This window comes from Xiphophorus maculatus, chromosome 6 (assembly GCF_002775205.1).
Source record: "Xiphophorus maculatus strain JP 163 A chromosome 6, X_maculatus-5.0-male, whole genome shotgun sequence".
In the NCBI taxonomy this organism is placed as follows: domain Eukaryota; kingdom Metazoa; phylum Chordata; class Actinopteri; order Cyprinodontiformes; family Poeciliidae; genus Xiphophorus; species Xiphophorus maculatus.
The window spans coordinates 20,296,694-20,320,893 of NC_036448.1; the positions used below are offsets into that span (position 1 = coordinate 20,296,694).

Consider the following 24,200-nt stretch of genomic DNA (forward strand, 5'->3'; position numbering starts at 1 on the left):
GCGCAATGCTGTGAAACACATGAAGCCGGTCCGGTACTTCCACATGTCCACAGGCTCATTAATCTCTGCAAGCAGCTGGAAAACAAACTGCCAGCTGCTTGAAACCACTTGTACATCTGCTCCAAAAAGTCAGTGTCTCCCTCATGAGGTGACTGTAGAAACGTGGATCTTTAAAAAATATCTTTGAAGTGCAACATCGTCCATGTTCCATACATCCAGCGTTGCTGCACATGTTTTATTCCAAACTTCCAGACTCAGATTTACAGAGTTCTCAGTCCTCATTATCCATGAATTATAAATTTGTGGAAGATATTTCTGCAGTGACCAGGCTTTAAATCCAGAACCTCTACAAACCAGACAGAAAGAAGAACATGGAAGGAATTATCCTATTTGACCTAAATATACCTGAATGTCATTGTTTTACAAATTGCTTAGAAATTATGTGAATTATTAACTTGCACTTCAATGGCAATACTTCTTAATTAAGATAAGTCTTGTTCAACATTTGGATCTCAAACTCATCAGAGCTGAAGTTTCCAAATAACATATGTAACTCCATGAACAAATGTCCCTTCAGCAGTCAATATTCAATTTGATAGGTAGCACGAGTCTTGCTCACAAAACTTCAGTAATGTCAAATATTTTATTTCTAAAGGACTAATTAAGAAGTTTGAGGAAATTCAACATATTTTCAAACAACTTCAACAGAATCCCTAGTCGTGCATATCATTGCTTTTCGTTACTGAAAAAGAATGACAAACTTTTCTGCAGATCGAGAAGCCTTTTTGAATTGCTGGAACTCGTTTGTATACAGAGACGTTTAGTTACTTAAAAACAAAACAGAGAAGTTCAAGGATGCTGACATCTTGTGAGGTTTGTTTTGATTAAAGTTAGATGTTTCTTAGCATTACAGTTTTCAATTGCACTGACTATAAGCCCAGGTGTTTTTGTTATTAATTCTGTTATGTAAATGTCACCAACATTTTAAGGAACATTTTTGTGCTGTAAATAAATAAAAAATCTTCATCTTCTTTGATGGCTAATAACTAACCTGTGAGAACAACAACAGTTTTGGTACCGGCTTTAATGTCATTAGATCCTCCCTGTACTTGTCAAGCTCATAAGATCTTTAAAATAAACAAGATAAATGAAACAACAGTTTTATGTAGATGTAAATCTGCTGTTAATTTCAACAGGCTTCATGATCATGCAGAATCATGATCAGCTCATAGGAACTGTAGATAGACAAGCTTACTGCCTTCTGGAAAACACCATTTTGTCACAGTGCAACCTAAAAAAAAACAATGGATTTTATCTGGACTTTATAAACTAAAAGATGTAGTGCATAGCTTTTAAGTAGAAGAAAATTGAGATATTGTTTTCATTTTTCACTAATAAAAGTTTCGAAGATGCATTTTGTTCAGATCACTTTACTCTGATACCTCTAAATAAAACCAATCTTTAGTAAACATAGTCCACCTGTATTTAATTGAACATACATTCTGCAAAGGCTTCATAACCAAACAAACTGTCTGGCGTAGATAACACCTTGAACTCCTAACTGTGAAACATGGTGTGGCTGCATCATGCTGTGGGAATGCTTTTTTTCCCCCAACAGGAACAAGAAAACATGTCGAGGAAGAAACTTTACTGCGTTGGAGTTTTACCTTCCAGCGGGACAACAATCCTAAACATACAAGCAGAGAAACGGCTTAGATCAAAGTCTCCTTTTGTGGCAGAAGAAGCCAATCCACGTAAATCCAATGGAAAACATGCTGTGAAACTTTAAATTGTTGTTGGCAGACTCTCCATCTCATCTAAGTAAGTTTGAGCTTTGACAAAGAATACGATTTCAGTCTGTAGATGTGCAAAGCTGGTAGAAATGTAACTTGGATGCCAGTTCCTTTAGATGTTCATTTGCAAACCATATTAAAATGTATACATTTTCTACACTTCACAATTACCGTGTTCTTTGTGTTGGTCTATCAAATAAAACACCTCACATAATGTTGCATGACACTGCACTGCTGAGCTGAGAGTCTGCAATAAATAACCAATGTGTGATTAAAATCTGAAACAAACAGGGAGCCTTCTCCTGCAGCAATTACAGTGGAATATTCTGCATTGTAATTATAGTACATCCACCTATGTCTACTTTATGAATACGTGATTACTATGTACAAAATGTATGCAAAGTGCATGTAAAAATACAGCACCCTCTCCCTGCTTATATTAGGCCAGAGGCCAGGTACATCCTGAATAGACTGACGTAGAATGCAGGGCATATGAGGTTCATTAATACCATGCATTATTCATTTAATCACAGCTATATTACCCATGCAAAAAAAGTCTGTCCGCACTGGCAGGCACAGGAGCACACACACCTGGAGCTGCCATGTGCATCCAACCCTCTGAACAACTCCCCCTTCCTGAAAGGGTGACAACCTGAATGCTCATTTCACTCACAAAACAAGCAGATTAAGGCTGCAGTCAGCAAACACGCTACAATACAGGCAGCAATCTCACCGACTATCAACGTAACATCTGTGTTCACAGGAAACGAAAGCGTGTGGGTTTTCTGTGTTGGATAAAGCGCTGCTAGTGTTGATGCAAGATTTGCATCATTGCTTGTTCTTCTTGTGACAAAAGAAAAAAAAAAAGCTCCTGAATAACTGAAAGCAAACAAAAAATTGTTTTGGCATGTTAAAATAATAATACTAGACTTAATGGCAGAGCTCAGGCTCTTCAATCCGGAGATTATTATCAGAATTTGAAGAAAATCCAACATGAACAAACGTAAAACGTGGTCAATTAACTTTTCATCTTTTTTCTAAAACTTAAAAATTGAACAACAAAACAAAAATGTAAAAAGCGTAAACTTGAGCGACCTTAAATTCACTAATTAGAAACAACAACTCACATATCTGGTTGCGACGCCTGCCTTTGTACATGGTCATGTCGATGCGAATAAAACCCCGACGCTTCTGCGTTGCAGCCGAACCGCTTTCTCTGTCTGCGGACTGTCTGCTGGCGGCGGAACACCAGAACCTCCAGACCCCCAGCAGAGCCGCTGCGGACCGAACCATCTGACCGCCTGCTCCGGGGGGGGAGCCGGGGAGGCGGAGCGCTCAATGCAGCAGCCCAAAATTAATCTGAAACCGCCTTTTACTCTTCCTGGTTGGCTGAAGAACCGAATAAAATGTTTTTTTATTGTTCTGTTTTAGTTGTACAGGTTGTACAAGAACCTTAAATTCACTAATTAGATACAGAAAGAAAGAATTTAAGATAGATAGAAGGAAAGCGAGCAAGCAAGAAATAAGTATATTTGTATTTCAAATAAAAAAGATTAGTTAGTTAGTTAGTTAGTTAGTTTGTTTGTTTGTTTGTTTGTTTGTTTGTTTGTTTGTTTGTTTGTTTGTTTGTTTGTTTGTTTGTTTGTTTGTTAGTAGAAATAATCATAAAGATCATCTCAAATCAGATTTCTAACAGGGTGACCTCAATCTCAAAATCCAACATGGCTGCTTTACTGCAGTCATAAACTGCATCTTTCACACTTGTTAAATCCCTATTTTTTTTACTTTTTTTTCTTTTCTTTCTTTTTTTTTTTTTTTTTTGTAGTTCAAATGCATAGACATAAATTTAAAGAGCTGTTGGATCTCAGGTTATTCCCAGGTCAAAGTTCTGAAGCCCCTGAAATGTATTGTCCCCTTCTTTATGGGTGCTTGATTTTATGTGTGTAAATTCCATCTGTAGCTCTATGGCAGCATGATGACATGCTGCAGTAACTACCATGTTTACATATAAGCACCATTTTATGCTAATATTTACTTTAAAGCATTTTCTTGAAGGCAGATTTTCACAAGCTGGCATTATTTAAGTGATTACTCACCCTTTGTGTACGTGCAAAATGCTTTCAACACAGCTTTCACACTCACATCCAATGAGACTTTGTGCTCCTCATTCTTCCTCTGGCTGAAAAAGACTTCTACTTTAATGTTGATTTCTCCATTGTTTCCCTTAAATAACCTTACAGTCCTGATAAATGACTTGTTAGAGAATTTAATTTTCTTGCCTGTACAATTTGCCTTAGTGTTAGCCGTCAAGGCAAAAATGACTCAAAAATGTCTTGGGAAATGCATTAAGTTCTTCTTCTTTTCTATTATGGTGGATTTCAAACAACTTTAGGTGCATACCACCACCTACTGTACACAAGTGTGTAGCAATATTACTTTACATCCATTAAAGTCTATTATTGCATTGAGTTCCCCCACCTCTGCCATTATAATACTATTAGTTTGTCTGAGATTTGCTCTATTTCCACAAGTGGGTGGAGCCAGCGTCATGCTAACACCTTGTGTAAGTCAAGAGATACATATCTTCACAAACATGTTAAGCCTTTCCTGTTATTATATTTTCTTTTGTTAAGTACTTAAAATAAGTGTAATCTTTTTTTTTTAATTACATTTAAGTCCAAATGTATTCTACTTTTAACGGTTTATTTTTGAGTTATTTCTTTATCGTTTTATTCATTTTTTTTTTCTTTGGTTTTACCTGCACTAAATTATTTACTATGGCACAAATTACATGAAGTAGTTGATCAAAGACTTCCTTTCCCAAACAGGAGAGATAGTTAAATATGCAGATAATAAAATAATTAATTTAAATTAGTTAGATTATATATAGAGGCATAATCAATAAATTGGAATATATCAGACTGAAAGTACCTTTTGAAATTAACAGCCCTTAAACAATTACCTAGCGTACATTTCGTTATGCCTGCATTTCTGTTTTAAAAATGTTTTTTGTATCGGCCTGACAATGTTCTAACCTTAAATGTTGTGTTTTTATTAACTCTAAGCGTAAAATCATCATAACTAATAGAAACGAGGCTTGAAAACATCAGTATGTGTATAATTCATCTATACGATGTGATGGAGTTACTGAAATTAATGAACCTTTACATATTATTGTAATTTATTGAATGTGCACATCTGGCTGCCTAATTAAAAGAGCTGGTTCCTCTTCACCTGAGTTTCACCAGTAGCGGTCATATTTCAGACAGTCTTTCAGGCAATGCCTTCTGAAACCTTCTAGTTTCAAAAGAGAAGCTTTCTTCTCCTGGTTTCAGAAAAGAAGAAAGCTTTCCTTATCAGATCAAACTCTTCTCTCTGTAACCCATGTGTGTCAGACTCAAGGCCCGCGGGCTAAATCCGACCCAACAGAAGTCTTTATGTGGCCCTCAAGGCTCTAGAAATATAACCTTCAAGCTAACAGTTGTGTGTTTAAATATTATTTTATCAGTCAAACAGCCAAAAGTCCATCGGTGTGAAAAGATGTTTAACATTATTTTATCTCAGAAGTTGTCATCTGGAGACAGCTACTTATTCATATTTTAAAAGTTTATTGGCAGTTTTATCAATACAGTCTGATTCAAACATCAAGTTCTGTTTAGAGTTCCCCTCCAGTCCTCCACACAAGCCTCTCCCTGTCAGCCACTGGCTTTTTTCCAACACCCATCAACAACATAAGGACCGGGAACATTCCCACAATCTCTCAAACTCTACCAGAGTTTCACCAGTTTAACTGTAAAAGTAAAACCTGTAATCTTTCATCGCACCAAAAAAATACTAACACTTTGGAATCCACAGGAACTTGCTTGAGAGACTCTATCCATCCATCCATCCATCCATCCATCTTCTGTTCACCCTTGTCCCTAATAGGGACTGGAAGGGTGCTGGTGTCTATCTCCAGCTACGTTCCGGGCGAGAGGCGGGTTCACCCTGGACAGGTCGCCAGTCTGTTGCAGGGCAACACAGAGACATACAGGACAAACAACCATGCACACACACACACACATTCACACCTAGGAAGAATTTAGAGAGACCAATTAACCTGACAGTCATGTTTTTGGACTGTGGGAGGAAGCCGGAGAACCCGGAGAGAACCCATGCATGCACAGGGAGAACATGCAAACTCCATGCAGAAAGATTCCCCGGCCGGGAATCGAACCCAGGACCTTCTTGCTGCAAGGCAAGGCAACAGTGCTACCAACTGTGCCACTGTGCAGCCCGCTTGAGAGACTCACTTTCTCTATATATAAATATACTTTGTCACCTTATGATGACTTAGAAAGTGTTCCTGAAAAGAACGATATCTGGGTTTCCCTCCTCAATAAGTTGTGACTCAATCTTGGATAACAAGACATCGATAATGTATGAGTGAGTGAATGAATGGATGAATAATTAAGGTGTTAGGATTCTCTCTCCTCCAACATTTTAACATGCATGCAGCTAAAGATTGTCTAAACATAGCAAATCTAATAGAAACCATGGAGCTTCTGATTCTGAAACTATCCAGCGGATTTAACATATTTATGCAGAATTCTGTCTTCAAAGATCAACTCAGAGAAAAATATTTAAATACTGAACATGTCAAGCTTAAATTAATTTGGAGTTAAAGTGACTTAGATGCATTCTGACATTAATAATTTCATTTATTCAGACACTTACATAAAATGCTGATATTTTCTTTGCAGTTAGTGCTTTTTAAAAAGCAGTTTTCACTCTGCCTTTATGCACAGATGTCTTCATTATTTCAGGAGGAATGTAATTCTTTATGAAGGATGAAATGTTTTGCTCTCTGCAGTACTTCATCAGAGTGATGGTTTGATGATAGAAAGCAACAAACACGCGCACAGAAAAGGAATAAATGAATACATAAAGGGTAGAGATCTTTTCTGCAATAAACATGCGTTTGTTTTTCTTGTTGGCATTAAAAAAGTAATTAAAGAAAGGAAATAAAAGTGGTGAAAAAATCTACATTACAAGAAAAGTGAAGGAGAAGCAAATGGAGCTTTTTATGCATTTGATTGAATGCGGACACTTCAAATGCAACCCAGCTACTTTGTAGGAAATAAAACCATGAGCTTCGTACAAAGATGAGCTATTCTGTATTCAATGTTCAACTCAGAAAATCCTTTTATTCATGACCTTTAAGCTTTCAGCAATATTCTCAAATCATCAGGCAGTTCATCTCTCTATAGCCACAGTCCTTCTATAAGCATTTTTTAAAGTCTTTTAAAAATGATTGGCTTTGGACTGAAGAGACACATTAACCAAGAGGCAAAGCCATTCCAGCGGCTGCGGTGTTTGGACTCGATGGAAGATGGAGTCTTCTAATTGTGATATCTAATTACGGTAATATGGAGGTTATAGTTGCTGTATTTCTGTCTGATGCTTTCAAAAGCCCACCGGCATATTCTTTCTTCTAAACACAAAAGAAGAGAAACTGAAAGAGAATGAAAGCTGAATATGACAAACACATGGCGTCAAGGCCGGACTCCTGGATCAAATGCAAATGCCATCAACAGTAAAGGTTCTTTCACAGGTGCAGAAATTAAATGAGAAATCTGCAACTCTTCAACATATTTAGTCAAGGTTTATTTTAAAATTGTATATTTGGAAGCTTGTCTGTTATTATGCATTATTTAAACCTCTTTGGGAAGAAGTAAGGTCGCCTCTCATGCAGTTATCCATGAATTTTAAAAGTTGCACAGGTGCGCTTATAGCTCCCTCTAGTGTTCATACACGCAACACGCAAAACGATCCACCAAGTTAATAATTGAAGCTGATCTTTATTTTACCATATGATTTGTGAAAATGCTTTACAAAGTAGTAAAAGTAAAATAAAGCGAGGTTCAGTTGTTTTGTTTTTAATGAAATTTAATGAAAACAAAATTCTGTTACATTTCTTTTCTTGTTTTGATTCCGAACAGGTTACACCACTACAGTGCTGCTGCAAACATAAATAAAATCGAATGAAAGTATTTCCCGATTTTAAAAGAGAAAAAAAGTCACCATAAAAAAGTCCAGTAACAAACCATATGTACATATTTTTACTTTTAATAGCTAAAATCGTCTTCAGCTTTAAAAAAAAAAACTATTAAGGTTTTTCTTCAGTGCATTTGTTATGCTATTTTATCAACTAAACTTTACAAAATCAGCATTCATATTCATCTAGAACATTCTAAATGTAAGAGAATTCTTGAGGAGGGCTTGTGTGGTTTATCCAGATAATCTTGTGTTGTAATAATGTATTTTATTTTAATGCAAAAATGCAACAAAATACCATAAACAGCCTCAGTTTAGATCATTTCTTTAAGTAGTGATTTAATATACAATTTTGTGAAAAATATACAACTTCAATCCCCAACTTCAATCCAGCTGACAGACCCTAACCCTTACAATAACAGACTAAAATGGTAACAAGTGTCCTGTTGGCTAAATTAAAGTACATCCAAAACATATTGTTTTACTGGGGATCAGTGGAGTATTTATCTGTGAAAGTGTGGTGAAAAAATGAGTTGGCCATTTTCCACCCAGTGAAAAACATTGACTATTAAAAATTAAAAAGTGGTTGAAAGGTCTCAGTGTCTCCACAGTCAGATAATAGGCCTCGTATTTATTTAACTCTTAATGATTTGCATTAATACAGACACAATAAAAAGGGAATTTTCAGAATAAATATTATTGAAATTAATTATTTTTTCAAATTATTGAAAAAAAATCTTCAAAAGTAAATGAAAGAATAAAATATATAGTAATCATGCCATGTTTTTATGATGTAAAAAATTAAATAATGATGAATCCTTTCTTAACTTTTTACACCTTTGATTTAGCTTAAACTGGTTGCATTAGACTTAATATTTTGTTGTATTTACTCTTTGATCCATTGTTACCCTCTTGGATTTGCGTGTACCATAGATAATGGAGAATCTGATTTAGACGGTTTTAAATGTTAATTGTTTCAGCTTTAAACCCTTTACTTTACTGTCAGAAAGCTGAAGATGAAAAGAGATTTCTTTTTTCAAGAGCACTATGAATCAAAATCAACAAAAGCATGACTTCATGTGAGAAAAAGGTAAGTTTTGGAATGACTTGGACCCAAATCTGAGATGAGATGTCCTCACAATGTTAAAGATTTGGAGAACAAGTCAAGAACTGGGATGCTGATAGACTGCAGCATTGAATGCTGATAATGAACCAAATTGTGCTTTAATTACTTTAAATGCTGTATTACTTTCTGTGTTGATGTATTTACTGGGCTTATTAGGCCTTTTTAATGTATTAAATTTTAAAATATGTATTTCTTTTTGGGTGGATTGCGCATGATAAATGTAAAATTATATACAGAAAAACACTGAGATTATTTATCATGCTCTCATTTCATCACATTAAAAACTTGGCATTTTTACACTATATTCCAGGATGATTTTAATTTCAGGTTAAAATTAGCTTTGTTTATTGTCATTAATGTATATTTAACTTTTTTATAATATGTAAGCCAAAAAAAGTCCAGTTTATATTTATTTATTTTTTACTAAGCTAATTACCTTCTCCAAATTCAATAGCAACCTTCTTCTGATCTGATTATGGAGAGTTTTTTTTTTTTTAAGTTGCCCTCCTCTCTTATAAACACAAACTTTTTCCAGGATGATGTGCAGTACGTATCTTAACCACCGAGTGGCGCTCACACACTACCAAAGAGATGACACACACTATCTCTGACACCAGCTAACCCTAAAGCAGATAAAAATCAAACAGATGCTTGATTATAAAAACATAAGTGTGGTTATACTGATACATCAATGTCCAGACGGTAGCTAAAGAAGGAGAAACAAGATGGAGGAACGCCGGGTTGCTGAATCAGGGAGTTAAGTAGCTGCTGGGTGAGAACAGCCACCATCACTGTGAGTGAATGCTTCTTTTTTACCCAAAAGCCATTGCAATCCAGTCATTTTCGGAAAAGTTAAAGTGTGTAAAGACATCGTTCAAGATTCAGTGTATTTTAGCTTTTAAATCCACTCAAGCGCGGGGCACATAGGAACCTTAGAGGGCCGAGCGCGTTCAGGGTGTCACAGGTTTGACCTTCCTGTCACATGTCATGCCATCAAGCAGCCACAGCCCGCTCCCCGCCGCTTCTCGCTGGGTGTAATTCAAAAGTCCTGAAGAAAATATCAAGGGATCTCATAGGGTGCAGGTTGCGCACGCCGCTGGAGCCTAATCAGATATCAAGTTCATGTATAAAAGATAAGGCGAGGAGGGTTAAATTTCACCGAGGCAGCAGAATAAAAGCAGAAGAGATCATTTCCAGAGCATAGGGAGACATTACTGCAGGCAATATACCTCTGGCACTTACGGTGCATTGGTAATATGCTGGATTTATTGTGAGCGTTTGTGTCTGTGTGTTTACAAGGACTCTGTGGATGCACCGTGCCACGTTAAGCAAAGGAATATTTGTCTTTGGCTGCTACAAGAAAACATTTGCTCACCCAAGAAATGTTGGATCATTTACTATATTTTCATTTTTCTCTGGACAAATACAAGCAAAGCTTTGTTCTAAGGACATATGGTTCGTCAGCATGTGTAACAATGAGGTTGGGGCTCTTTAAGTGCATGCAGATTGGGCATGTGAATTTATGCTGACATTAGAGTGATTATTTATCTGCGACTAGTTTTTCTTGCAGCTCATTAAGTGAAAGCCTGAGGAGGCTACACATTTTCTTTCAGGGGTCATTTTATAGCTCCACTCTCATTATATATTACTGAAATATTTATTTCCACTGGAGCAGAACTTCAACTGGCTTCATTTATGAGAAATGGTAGAAGTAGCAGCCGGAAAACTATCACATTAAGCTGCTACATAGGTTTAGCATTATCTAATAATTACTGTATGCTGTAAGTAACAAGTATTTTCAGGTGCATCTACTAACTTTGTATCTTAAATTGAAAAAAAAAACACACAATATCCTACCAGCTGTTTAGTCTAGTTTTCTGTGCAAATATCTTAGTACAAATGCAGTAAGACAAATTGAACTTACAAGTATTTTTTTAGGAAGACATAGGTGTTTATTTTATGTCAATAATCCCTTAACATTGATGAAATAACACTAGTTCCACTGTCAGATTATGTCATAACATGGAAAAATGTCTAGTTAAAAGTGAATAAGTACATTTCATTAATATTAAGAAATTATTTACTTATAATAAGCTCCTATATCTTGCAGGAAAGTTAGTTTTTCTTATTTCAAGAGTACTAAGATATTTGCACAAGAAACTAGACAAAATATTTAGTGTTTTTTTTGCAAAAATAGCTCCAGCTCAGTCAAAGTGGATTGAGGACATTAATGTTCACATCTGGTCAGATTTTCAATTGTATTCAGGCATGACCTTTGACTAGGCCATTCTAACTGCTGTACATCATAGTTCTGGTTTTATGTTTAAGATTGCTGTCAAACTGAACCTCCAGCTTTGTGTAATTATAACTAAGCGCAGAATAATTCACACAACTTTTATGCATGTTTAAAGACCAGAAGTAACTTGGAGTATATTAATGTTCAAAAGTCCAGACTTGAATTCTGTAAGTGATGCTTTCAAGGGAGCTAAAAATTGATGTAATGTCAATGAGGATCTCCAGTCCAGAAGTTCATCACTAAAAATAAATGATCAAATACCAGAGAAAACCTGCAAAAGGCTGTTCAGCTGTTATGTAACAGATTTTGCTGCTGTAATACCAATAAAGATTTTACCATTGATCATTGAGAATCATATGAATAATGTTCAAAATGCAATCTTTAATAATATATATAAAATCAGTCTTTTCTTTTGGATGTTTTATGACTCAAGTCCTATGAGAATCACACTTTGTGGATGAATGAAGTTTCAGTAAAACTCTAAATATTAGGTACCCTGACAGTGTGTGAACTTCGTGGCCATCCATTAAGTGAGGTCGATCAGATTCCTCAGTTTGGATCAGGCTTCACTAGTTTGGAAATAGCGAGGCAGACGTGGGCCAGTTCTCAGATCCCCCGCTGCCATCGTAAACTTGATTGATTTTCGAAACGCTTGGGACTCATTTGCTGCTAGGAGGATCATTTGTCACCATCACCAGACAACTTCTCTGTCCTTATCTTTAAAGGTACCCTGGATGTCTTGCAGATTGAAATGGTTTCAGCTCTGACAGAAAATGCAAAAATGTTTCTAGAAAATGAAAAACTGAAAATTCTGCATTCAAATTAGTGGTAGGAACACAGATTGTGTGTCATAATAATGTCAGTCTAACTTTTTCCTTGCCGTCACTTGGTGCAATGGACTGTTTATTTGGGTCCACCTTTACATGCTTCAACCAGTTACAGTACCTTGCAAAAGTATTCACACCTCAACAAGTTTCACATTTTCTCACATTGCCACCATAAACCTCAAATTAATTTGAGATTTATAAGACTGCATTGCAAAATCACAAAATCTTACCAAGTATTTTTGGTCTAGATTTAAATATCTTAAGACACTTGAAATGAGACAAAACTAACATACAAGTAACTTTGCAGCAAAATATAGAGGCTCGTTTTAAGTAAATAATTCCTTAATATTGGTTTTAAATCAAATCTGACACTGAAATATGTACTGTGTCATTTAGATAGCTTGTGGCAAATGGATAACAGGAACTCTAATGACTAATAATTAATTATGAAGTGAATCTAAAAAGTGTGGCATGCATCTCTCTTTAATCTGATACTCCAAACTAAAATCCAGTGCAACCATTAACTCATCAAAAAAGACATGATTTGTAAAGTGCAGCATTAATAGTTTTCCTCTCAACAGTTTCTCCCACCTAAGCTGTGGATTTCTGCAGCTCCTCCAGAGTTTCTGTAGGCCTTTTCACTGTTTCCCTGAATAATGTTCTCATTCTGCAGCATCAATTCAGATGGATAATAATGTCTTTGTAGGTTTTTAGTTGTGCCTACTCACACTGTTTGTGGTTATAATGTGACAAAATATGAAAAACCCTGCTGGGTAGGAATATATCTGCAAGAAGCTGTTGCTTAGTGTAGCGTAAAACACAGAGGGAAACTATTAGCCAGACTCTGTTTTATTTATAAAACCATTACCTTTTAATGCTCACTAATTAATACATTATATCTTATTCAGGTATTACAAACAGAGAAGTGAAGACAGCGATCCTCTTTTTGCTTATAGCTGTAAGACAAACTGAATCCCTTGAGGCACATCTGTTTCCCTGCTAACCCCACAGCTGCCCCTTTTAAGAAACTGAAACAGTTCATAGACACAACATTTCCATTAGCGGCCTTAAAACCAGCAACAGCAGACATATTTTTAAACCACCTTCACTGAACACGCTAGCTCCTGCCATTATTTATGCTATGCTTAGTGAATCACTTGCTGGCTCCAGCCCCAAACTAAAGAGTGTTGGCAAAAAAGCCCTGCTAAATGGCATATCGTTCCTTTCAAGTCAGAGTTTGTTATGTACTGCACTTATTTGAATAAATAGTTTGAACATGGCGATGCTGCTTAATCAGGACCTGGAGACCCGGAGCCACTCATTTTAAAAGCTCCATTTGTTCGTAAAACTGACAGGAAGTCAGTCTGATGAAATGTAAGAAATCTTCCACCTGACTTAGAAAACCTCTTACTATTAGTAGTAAATACAACATAAGGATGAGGAAAGGGTTATGCAATGTTATTGTAATGCGTTTCACATATGTTGCAGCAAACTAGCCTGAAAATGGATAAAAATCGGAGCCATAATATTTAATTAAACTGAAAAGAAAAAGACCCAAAAGTTCTCAAATAAAAAAAATAAAATAATTATCATTAGATTGAAAGGTTGCAGGTCATTTTCCTCCTACATCCTTTTTTCGGTTCTTTCATACCGGACTTCTTCAGATAGTAAAAGTACCAGCTGTTGACTCTGATAATTCAGGTAATGCATCATTTTAATTATTTCATTTCTTAAAATGTCCTTCAAATTCTTAGCATACATTACAGGTTGGAAAGCCACCTTATCATTACCCTAATCTCCACACGTTGTGGTATTATTATCATTATTTTCTAGGCACACAGTGTGATCTTGTAGTATAATCAAGTAACTACTGCATGTTGCCTTCAATTGTGTTTAAAATGTTAGATATATCAAATATGAGAAATTTGACTTCAAAATTTGATGCCTTGAATTTGACCTCTGTCTCTTCAAGAAGTTTTCCGACACCTTCAACATGTCATCACAATAATGCGTCTACCACCATTATTAAGTGTTGGGCTAACAAATGGTTTGTATTGTGGAGATTAGGTATTTACTAAATGCTGTTGCTAGCCTGGAGGAGCGGGGTATCAGAGAGGGGCGAGGGAGTTATCAAAGCAGCACTCCAGGTATGTTTTAGATGAGGAAATAACATTATGACATGAGAAAAAGCTCAAAAAAGTAAAATACTCTCCCTTTAATTCTACTTATAGTCAGGAGAATCAAGTAAGTAAAATACAAAATCTATATCTTCCAGAGGCATGAATAATTTTGTACTTAACTCCATGAACACTCACTGGCCCCTTTATTAGGTAAGCTGTATAGTACTATTGATTTGATATTGTTACACAGTTGCTGCAGATTTATCAGCTGCACATCAACAATGCAAATCTCCTGTTCCAAGTCGCCCCAAAGTGCTCAGCTGGATTGAGATCTAGTAGATTACTGGAGTGCGGTGATCTCATTGTAATGCTCAGGAAACCAGCCTGAAGTGATTTAAGGTTTGTGACACAGTGCAGTATCCTGCTGGAAGCAGCCATTAGAGAACGGGTACACTGTGTTCATAAAGAGTTGGACGCGGTCAGCAACAAAAGTCAGTCAGTTTGTGGCATATAAACAACATTCAATTGGCACTAAAAGGCCCAAAGCAACATTCCCTGCAGCATTGCACCACTACCAGCAGCCTGAGGCGTTAACACCAGGCAGAATGGATCCATGTTTGAATATTTTTATGATAAATTCTCACAATACCACATGAATGTTGCACCTTAAATTCAAAACAATCAAACAAGCAGCAGGATGAATCCATCTGTTCTCATCAGATTTTAACCAGTCTGTGAATTTTATAATTAGCTCACTGCTGTGACTTTTTACTTCTTAAGCTTGTCATTTCCCGTTACATTTAACATTTTAACAGATTGTATATAGCACAGCTTGCTTGTATAAATGGTTACTTTAGCTACTGTATTTCTTTCTGTCATCTCAGACTAGTCTGTAGATTCTCAGCTGATCTCTGACACCAACTACGCATTTTTGTCCACACAGCTGCAGCTCACTTGGTAAATGCTCTTTTTATCCATTATCTGTACAACTGAGAAAATGATTTGGTTTAAAGCCTCCACAGATTATAAGAAACATCTGATATCCACAGCCATGCACCATTTAAACCCACTTAATTTCTATTAGCACCACATTCTGATGCTGGGTTTGAACCTCAGCAACTATTTTTTTTGTTTAACAAGAAATTAAATTGAATAAAGTTTGTGGTTAAATCTGCGATTCTGAAGTTTGTCATAATTAGTCATTACTGGGTTTTAAGCAGAAATTAGCACTAAAACTCATTTGGGTTATGGTTTCAATGAACTGTAGTCAACAATTATTTTTAAGAGGTTGAAATTTAATGTCGTATGATGCAAGAAGGTAACTGCCAGTTAAATACTGTTACATCCCAAGGGCTATTTTTTAACATGTATTAATGTCTGTGTGCAGTGTTAGCATGATATGCAGTTTCACAGAAAAAGCAGCATGAAACTGGACAAAGTGAGGTTAGAGATGTGACCCAGCGGCGCTTTTTTTAATTTTTAAAGAGGAAGCAGAAAAGACTTTTATTTTCCATGGATGACGCTGTGAACAAATCAATAAGTAATATGGGAAAGCTTTACGGGGATCTATCAAACTCCCATATGGATTACGCTGTGAATGCCCTCTCTCCCTCGCTTTCTTTTCATCTTCTCGCTTTTATGTGTTGCTTTTACCTTTAAGGATTTCATACCTTCACAGTAAATACGTCCAATTTTATGGAATGGTTTCTAAGATTTAACTGTCCATTTTAATATTGCCAAGCAAATATATTCCTTTCTTTATTTTTGTCATAAACAGTATGAGCCAGATCAAAATATTAAAACTCCGACTGGAGTGTTTGTTTGTCTTTCTGGGTTTGGGGGTTTCAATAATAAAGCTCGAAGATCTCATACTCGCAGAATACGAACTGAATCTTCAACTTTAAAGTTTATTTTTTTACGTATATATGAAATTTACTTTTCTTATTTGTATTGACTCCAGTTTTATGACTCTTGCCTCGGTTTTATTTAAACTCACATTTTATTGCGTTTGTATAAAATTTGATTTGTTATCTGTAATAAAGTTTTGAACAAAGCTGCTGAAAAAGATGCTCTCACAAGAACATGTACAGAATGTACTACTGTTTGAAATGTCTTTTTTAATTAGAGATATATGTTTAGTTGAAATAACGACCTATAAGTGCATATTTATTAGTGACATAGAAGCAGTAGATATTATTCGCCCTCTTATTTCAGTTGTCACTAACAACAAAAAATGTAATTACTAATGACATGTAATGTCATTGTAGCATTATATTCAAATATTTTTATATATTTATATGTGTATATTTAATTCAAAAGGTTTTATCTGAGACAAGTTAGCTAGTATAAAGTACTTATATACACTGAAGTGAACAGAAACTAAGTAAAATTAGCAGGGCCGGACTTAGAAGGATGTGGGCTATGTTTTTTTTTTTTTACAAGGGTTAATGTGTCCCCCCGGCAAGTATCTCCTTGTTGTTCCCCAAAAGATGTATTATAACTTTTTTATATCCATAAATATCACTAAATATTAATAAAACTCACCTGATATGAAAGAAAAAGGAAAGAAAAATATTTGGTGCTGCCCAAACAATTGAGCCCCTGGCCTACTGCATTTCTTTTGTTTCCGTTTCTAAAGAATATTAGTTTAAACTGCGGGTAATTTTCACATCTCATGTCGAACTATCAATCAGCAAGTTGATGTAAGCAGTACATAAAGCAGCCTTTTGTTTTCTCACACTATACGGCAGCTCTTAGATTCACCATATCGCAAACTGAAACAGATATGTTCTTACCTAGAGACTGTCCAGCGATGACTCTGCTGTTCTCCCCGGCCACAGCCGCCCGGGCGTTCCTCTCGCTGGCGTACTGAACGAAGGCGTAGCCCTTGTGAACGGAGCACCCCACTATCTTCCCGTATTTAGCGAAGATGGCCTCGATGTCGGCCTTGGTGACGACAGCCGTGTTGAGGTTGCCGATGAAGACGCGGGAGTTGAGGGAGCGTGGGTCATTCTTGTTGGTCACGTTGCTGGTCTGGGTCTTCCCAGTCATCCTAGTCCTGGAGCTCTGCCTGCTGGGAGATACATGTGAGCGAGTCGCTTAGAGACACATCAGAGATCAGACTCAGAAAGACCAACAGCAGGATGTAAACACTGGACAGACCTATAATAACTACTAGACCTGTCAACATAACTAACTTTCCTTCATGATAAAACACCCTGAAGTTAGTGCAATAAACAATAATGTTGTTTTGAGACAATTTAAAAGTAATGTAATGGTAATGGCACAATAATGCAAGTACACCCTCTCAGGGATTAATAAATGTTCATTTTTAGCAAACATTTAATACTAGAACAAGAAGACATTTTAGATATCCAAGATAAATTAACAAAATAACCAAAACAACAAATAAGATGGATACTGGAGTCTGTGTCAACAAAATTGCATTTCAAACAGTTGAGACAAATCCGCCAGCCTGAAGACGTCTGTCATTCAGTCTATGGTAGAAAGAAAAAGAGACGTGAGAAAAACAAACAATCATGCAACTGGAAATTATCAATGCTCATTATTTGTCATGTGATTAATTAATCTATTGTTTGTTGTGACAAGCTTAGTAAGTGCTGCAAGATTTTGATTCATAGGTAAAGGACAAACACCTGACACCTTCAGGTGCATCAAATAAAATAAAATATGGTCTTCTTGTGAGGGATTATACTTCATCTTTCAGATCAACAAACTGAAAAGCCAGATTTAATTGAACTGATTCTAATGATTCATTTGTCGCTAATCTTGTGCCTCCACACTAGTCTTTGGCAAAAGCACTTAATATTTACATATCCAAATAAAAAAGGAAAAGTCCAAGCTACATAATCCTGCTACACCTGAAATACATTCATAAATACAAATTCATTTGGATTTATTTTATATATTTTTGTTACAGTGGTGCTTTTGTTAAAATGTGCTTCGTAATGTTGTTTGCTTCTCTTATCAAATGAATGCATTCAAAGAAAAAAAAAAACTAACAAATATGCAAGAATGACCTTGGGAGTCGTAGAGGAAGTTGTAGAAACCTACATGTACAGCTGCTGTAATCTCTCCTGTACTCTGTGTAAACTTCCTGTTTGTCCTCAGAGAACTGTGAAACTTTTGTTTTATTGTGGCGTTTCAAACTTTTAGTTTAAATTTCTCTTTATAGTTATAGAGAAACTCAGTCAGAGCTTCTCTAGGTGGAAAGACTTCTCTTGTCTTTCCACCTAGAGACAAGAAAGACTCTAGATGTCTTTCTAGACACCTAGAGTGTCTAGACTCTAGACACTCTAGGTGTCTAGAGTGTCTCTTGGTTCCACCAAGACCTTAAAGTCCACCAAGACTTTAAGGTCTTGGTGGAAGACCTTAAAGTCTTGGTCTTCCACCAAGACTTTAAGGTGGAAAGATCTTAAAGTCTTTCCACCTCTCATCCAAAAGGTTTTTCAGCTCTTACTGTTCGCTTGGACGTATTAGGCTTATTAAGCTGTAATCAGAAACAATCAACCTGATATGGCAATGTCAAACTAATGGGCCAATATAACGTCTTTTTCAGTAGGAATGACAATGATGTAGCACACATCATTTGTGGTTTAAGTAGCAGATACTCTAAATATATGCATAATAAATTAGTCATATCTGTGTGAGGTATTACTCTGATTCCTTTTTACAGAATGTTGAGACAAACATCTCCTTCCACATGTGCAGGCCTAAACACATGACCATTCACCTAGTTACGTGACACTGATAGAGTTAAGAAGAGACAACATACTCTATTACTTTAATTACATTGGATGGCCAAAGCAACACTTTTAGAGCTGACCAGCAGCAACTGTTGCCAGGGGTGACAATGAGGTGTGGTGGACAATGTGGTAAGTAATTTGTTTTGTGAAATATCTCAGTAACAAAGCACGTTGCTCTGCATCTCAGCCGTTTTGTTGCTTGTGCCAGTTTTTTTTTTTTCTTTTTTTCATGTAACTGCGCTCATGTCTGTGCAGAAGGCGACAGTTCGCTGTCGGCGGGAGGTGAGGGGAACTCTGACTTGGAGGCAACTGTGATTCAGACGTGTGGGTCTGATGAGCCTTTCTGTGCATGTGAACTGTTTTCACGTGTTTGAAAATAGCTCAGCACACCGATATCACAACAATGTTCTCACTTATTTTCATTCTTCCTCTTTCTGAGTCCTCTTCGCTTTTCAGTGCTCATTTTTACGTCCTTTCGGATTATGTCAAGACATGAACAAGAACCTTACTGTAACCACTATTTCTTCCCAGCAACGCACCAAAGCAGAAATACAGCTGATCTAATCAAAGAAAGGAGCACAGAGAATATATTAATGTAAAACAATAAACTGCTTACTATGGTTGTCATAGTAAGCAGTTTATGCTGTGCTACCCAAACAGATTTTTTTTATCTGCCTAAAATCTTGAGAAATATAACTAAATATTTAACAAAAAGCTAATATAATTGTCTGTTCTTTAATATTTAGACATTTTGATTACTTGGATTATAAGGTATATTATTTCCAGATGCAAAACAAAGTTAGATACTATAAGGTTTTAAGCTGTTTCCAGGCAGCCAGTCAACCCGTCCGTCTGCCGCTGTTTTTGACCTGCTGGACAAATATAAACTTAACAAGGAGAGCATGATGACGATGATGATGAGGATGATGATATAAACTGAGGAAATAGCTTAAAACTCGGCTAATACATCTGTCTGAGCTACTCTGAAGACTGCAGACACAGGACACCTTATAGAAAAAAAAATGTTCCATCAAATAACAAGAAATGTCCAAAAGCGCCACTACAAAATACATGTAAAACTCAACAGATAAGAATATCATTCAAAAGTTGTTTTCAGTCATTTATTTCAAAAAGTGAAACATATTTATTCATGATACAGAGATTGCTATGAGGTTGAAAACAGAAAAGTCACATGAGCGTCATTATGGCATAAACAAAGAGAAGACTGCGGAGAGAGCAGTCAGTGACAAGGAGAGTAAACCACCGAAAGGTCACTGCTCAAGAAACTCTGACGTTCACAGTGTGCTGTATGAAAGCAGCATAAATGTAAAGTTGAGGGGAAAGAAAAACTGTGCTAGTAAACAGTCTATTTCACATCCTTCTGAAATAGAAACATCATAAATGTTTTACCTGGTCTATGGAGAAAACAGACTGTTATTGCTAAAAACAGAATTTTTGTCTTTCACTCACCTTAACCAGAACTAACAGACATTATCAAGTAAAATCATCACTCTGTAATACATTTCAAATGTGAATCTATATAATATATATAATATAAAAGTTTCACTTTTTGAATTAAATTACTGTTATAAATGAACTTGTTAATGATATTCTAATTTCCGGAAATGCACTTTGTTTTTGAGCTGAAAAACTACTTTTGAAGATTTTTTTTTCACTTATTGTTTAGACACATAATCTCTGGTGTAGCATCAGGATACAATGTTCCCGTCTTGTGTTGTTAGTTTCAGAGGAAAACCTGCTGGAGTATCCGACACACTACAACATGCTGTAGCTGGATTTGCCTTCATGTTGACACACTGTGTGACACTAAAGGTTCCTGACTGAGTGTTTGGATCCGAGGGGTTAGAGATGAAAAAGGACTGGACGTAGCATCTTATATGAGTCCTGAAGCAGTCTGTTTGTCACACCAGCAGTCCTTCGTGAGCTTTTCACACCCTCTGAGGACTGCACCCTCTCCTCTCGTCATGCCTCGGTCCCCCGGGGACGATCATCGAGTGTCACCACAGGAATGTGGCACATGAAGATGAAAGCAGAAACTCTGAGGATAGTTGCTTCTTGGAATTCCCTGTTGTTCGTAGTCTTTGTGTTTTTGTTTGGCTCTGAGTATGAGGACACTTTTATAATGAGGCTTGTGTACAACCAGACATCTGGCAACCACTGGATTTAGGAAAGAAAGCATCAAAAAGCCGCTGCCAAGTGGATGCACTTCCTCTATGAAACCAGGAGTTTTGGAAATGTGCTGGTCCAGAGAATGCAGGTGTGTCACTTTACACAATGCCAAGACATGAACAAGAACTTTACTGTAACCACTATTTCTTCCCAGCAACGCACCAAAACAGAAACACAGCTGATCTAATCAAAGAAAGGAAAACAATCTATTAACAAAATCTAAACTAACTCAAACAACCCAGGATCCTGACAGCAGTAACACCAAAAATAACCAAATTAGCAAAAAGGTCAAGTCCTAATTGAATCCCGGATTATATTTTAAGCAAAAAACTAATTATATAAACTCCTATTTGAGATGTAGTGAAAACACCTCAGTCAAAATCAAGGATTAAGTAAATTTATTGTTGGGGAAAACAACATAAAGTGAGATTTTCTATTTTATCGTTAAGCTGGATAAAGGTTCTCAGTTGCCATACATTTCTAAAAAGATTCAAAGATCTCTTGCTTGTTCATTTACTTAAAGAACATATAAGGACCAATCTAAATGCTATGAGTCCAAAGCTTATGAGGCGCCATCAAGAGAGCATGTAGAAAAGGAGTTTATAGTCAAAATTATATGAAAGTATTTTCTAAAAATACGTCTCCACATTGTTTCTTCTGAAGATGAAGGAGAAAGCGTGCAGAATCGTATTTACCTTTAGCGTCATCTCACACACACATTGACACACTCTCTCCGCAGTCTCCTCCGGGGCTCCATTCACGTCACAATTTTCCCCATCCTACCTCTTCTTTACCTCCATCCTTTGCCTCCACCCACACATAATCCGCCCTAAATCCCCGCACTGCTCTTTAAAAACAGCAAAAATCTCTTATTTCAAGGCCTTAAAAGGAAGATAATTTAACTCTACTGATAGTCTCATAATACAGCAATGCTGTTATTAAGTTTTCAGAAGTTAATTGCCTTAATTAGCAGCAGAGGAGAGCGAGGAAACCTGCATTTAAAAGGGTTACCAGTCAATCCAATCAAACCTCCACTGCATTCGCTCTGTCTCTGTCTCTGAACAGCCTCAACATCCCGTCCCACCCTCTAAGTGACTGATGGATGAGAAGTGAACTGAATGTGCATGAGGGAGGCCATTAGATGGTAGACGGCAGATTAAGCAGGCAACAAAAAGGTTTAAGTAGATCTAATGGGAGATAATATAAGTTTCCCCCCATTCAGATGTGTGCAGAGCCGCGCTACAAGGCAGAGTGAAAACACTGGGTTTTATTCATTAAATACGATTTATAATGTGCTTGAAAGTGATGTCATCCAATGGCTGCTGGCTTATATATCTTTGTGTTGCTTTGTGGTTTATAAATCCTTGAAACAATTGATGTTTCACAAAGTTAAACTTCAGTGAACCATCAGGATTTCATGTAAAAGACTATAGATCATAATGTTAAATAAAAGGAAACATATGAAAAGTGTGGTGTGCATGTGTTCAGCCTCCTCTACTTTGATTGCCCTAAATTAATTAAAGGGAAAGTTAATATTCTTGAGAAGTCATCCAATTAGTAAACATAGCATGGATGAACCAAATGTTGTTTTTAAGGGTTAATGTGCTAACACACTACACTGCAAGGACACAAAATAAATATCTTTGGTTTTGTTTCTAATGCAAATAATTTAATAGTACATTTAAATTGTCTATTTGTATAAACAGTATATTTCATAAAACACTGGAAATAAATCCCTATTCTCTTGCAGTGTTTCTCTGACATCCACCTTCACTTGGAGATGGGAACTGTGACACTGCAGCCATCTCTCCAAGATGAAAGTTTCTAAGTAGAAAGAGCGTATCAATTTTTAAACATGGCTACTCTCTTCATTGTAGGCTGCTGTGCTTTTCTTTAATTTTTTAAACAACACAACGTGCACATATATCCCCTGGTGTATCGTGTGCCGTCATGTCATATAAATAATTATGGTGGCTCGCCAAGATATAACCTGACAGGTTTGGCTCAGAGAGAATTATTTAGGGAAGCAGCCATGTCTGAATGGTACCAGCTCAGGTGGAGAATATGTCCATAAGAACAATATAAGTACTCAACTTAAGAAATTTGGCTTTTTTCAATGAGTTTCCAAAAGAAGGGCATGAGATGTTCTTGTCACAACTGTCTGGGTAACACAGCTGAGACCAAAATCAAACTGGCCTTTGTCCAAGCTTTATGGTGGAAAACCAAGACAATATGTCACCCTTACCACACAATCCTCACAAGTCAAGTCAAGTCTATTTGTATTTCAGAAACGAGGCAGTTCAGTGCTTTACATGATAATCAAACAATTAAACATGTCATTGGCGGTTATATGTTGTTTCTCCAGCAAGGGAAAAGATCAGAGTTCATGGGAAGATGGATGGTGTAAATTCAGACCAATACTGAAAGAAACCCGACTGGACGCAGTAAAAGACATGAAACTGAGGCAGAGGTTGACCTCTAAATTAAATTTATAATCTGTGGCAAGACTTTATGATGTTTGGTAATATGGCTGAATAACATAATGGTTTCAATATTGATAACTGTTGATTAATTTTTTGCTTTAAATATCTGATATGCTACCAAAGTGATGAAGTGACATTTACTGTTTTTTTACTTCACAGTTTTGATGTTTATTTTTAAGCAGCTATGAGGCATGTTTGTGAAATCTGAAACTGCTGCTGCAAAGAGTGAGTGAGTTAGTTGAGCCACCAATCTTGCTTTAGCTGGGCTGTGAGAGGTAGAGTGACTAAAGTCTTTCCTCTGGCTACATCTCCCAGAATGCAGTGTGGTTTTGGATCAGAGTTCAGTGAAATTATAGGAAATTCTGACATATTTTCTACTGATATCAATCACGTCTCTTCTGTCTCCATAAATTTTGTTATTGCTGCATTGCCTAGACCTAGTTAAAAGACAGACATCATCTAATCTGTGTCTGAACTTGGAGAAGAAAAAGGGGAAACTCTCAGTCTCAGCACATACAAAGCTTGTACCCCAAAAGACTTGCTGCTGTAATTGCACCATAGGG

The 24,200-nt window shown here is 36.5% G+C and overlaps 1 protein-coding gene across 4 annotated transcripts in view; it reads right to left on the minus strand.

Moving 5' to 3' along the window:
- The window catches only part of LOC102229287 (RNA-binding Raly-like protein), a 64,382-nt gene that overhangs the window by 19,082 nt on the left and 21,100 nt on the right, over window positions 1-24,200 (minus strand). For 3 of the 4 annotated variants that reach the window (XM_023336110.1, XM_023336107.1, XM_023336109.1), the window contains exon 2: window positions 16,994-17,271. In XM_023336110.1, coding sequence (XP_023191878.1) covers window positions 16,994-17,249 — 256 coding nt within the window. In that variant the 5' untranslated portion in view covers window positions 17,250-17,271. The remainder of the gene's footprint in view (window positions 1-16,993; window positions 17,272-24,200) is intronic. The other variant, XM_023336108.1, reaches the window with a different exon arrangement.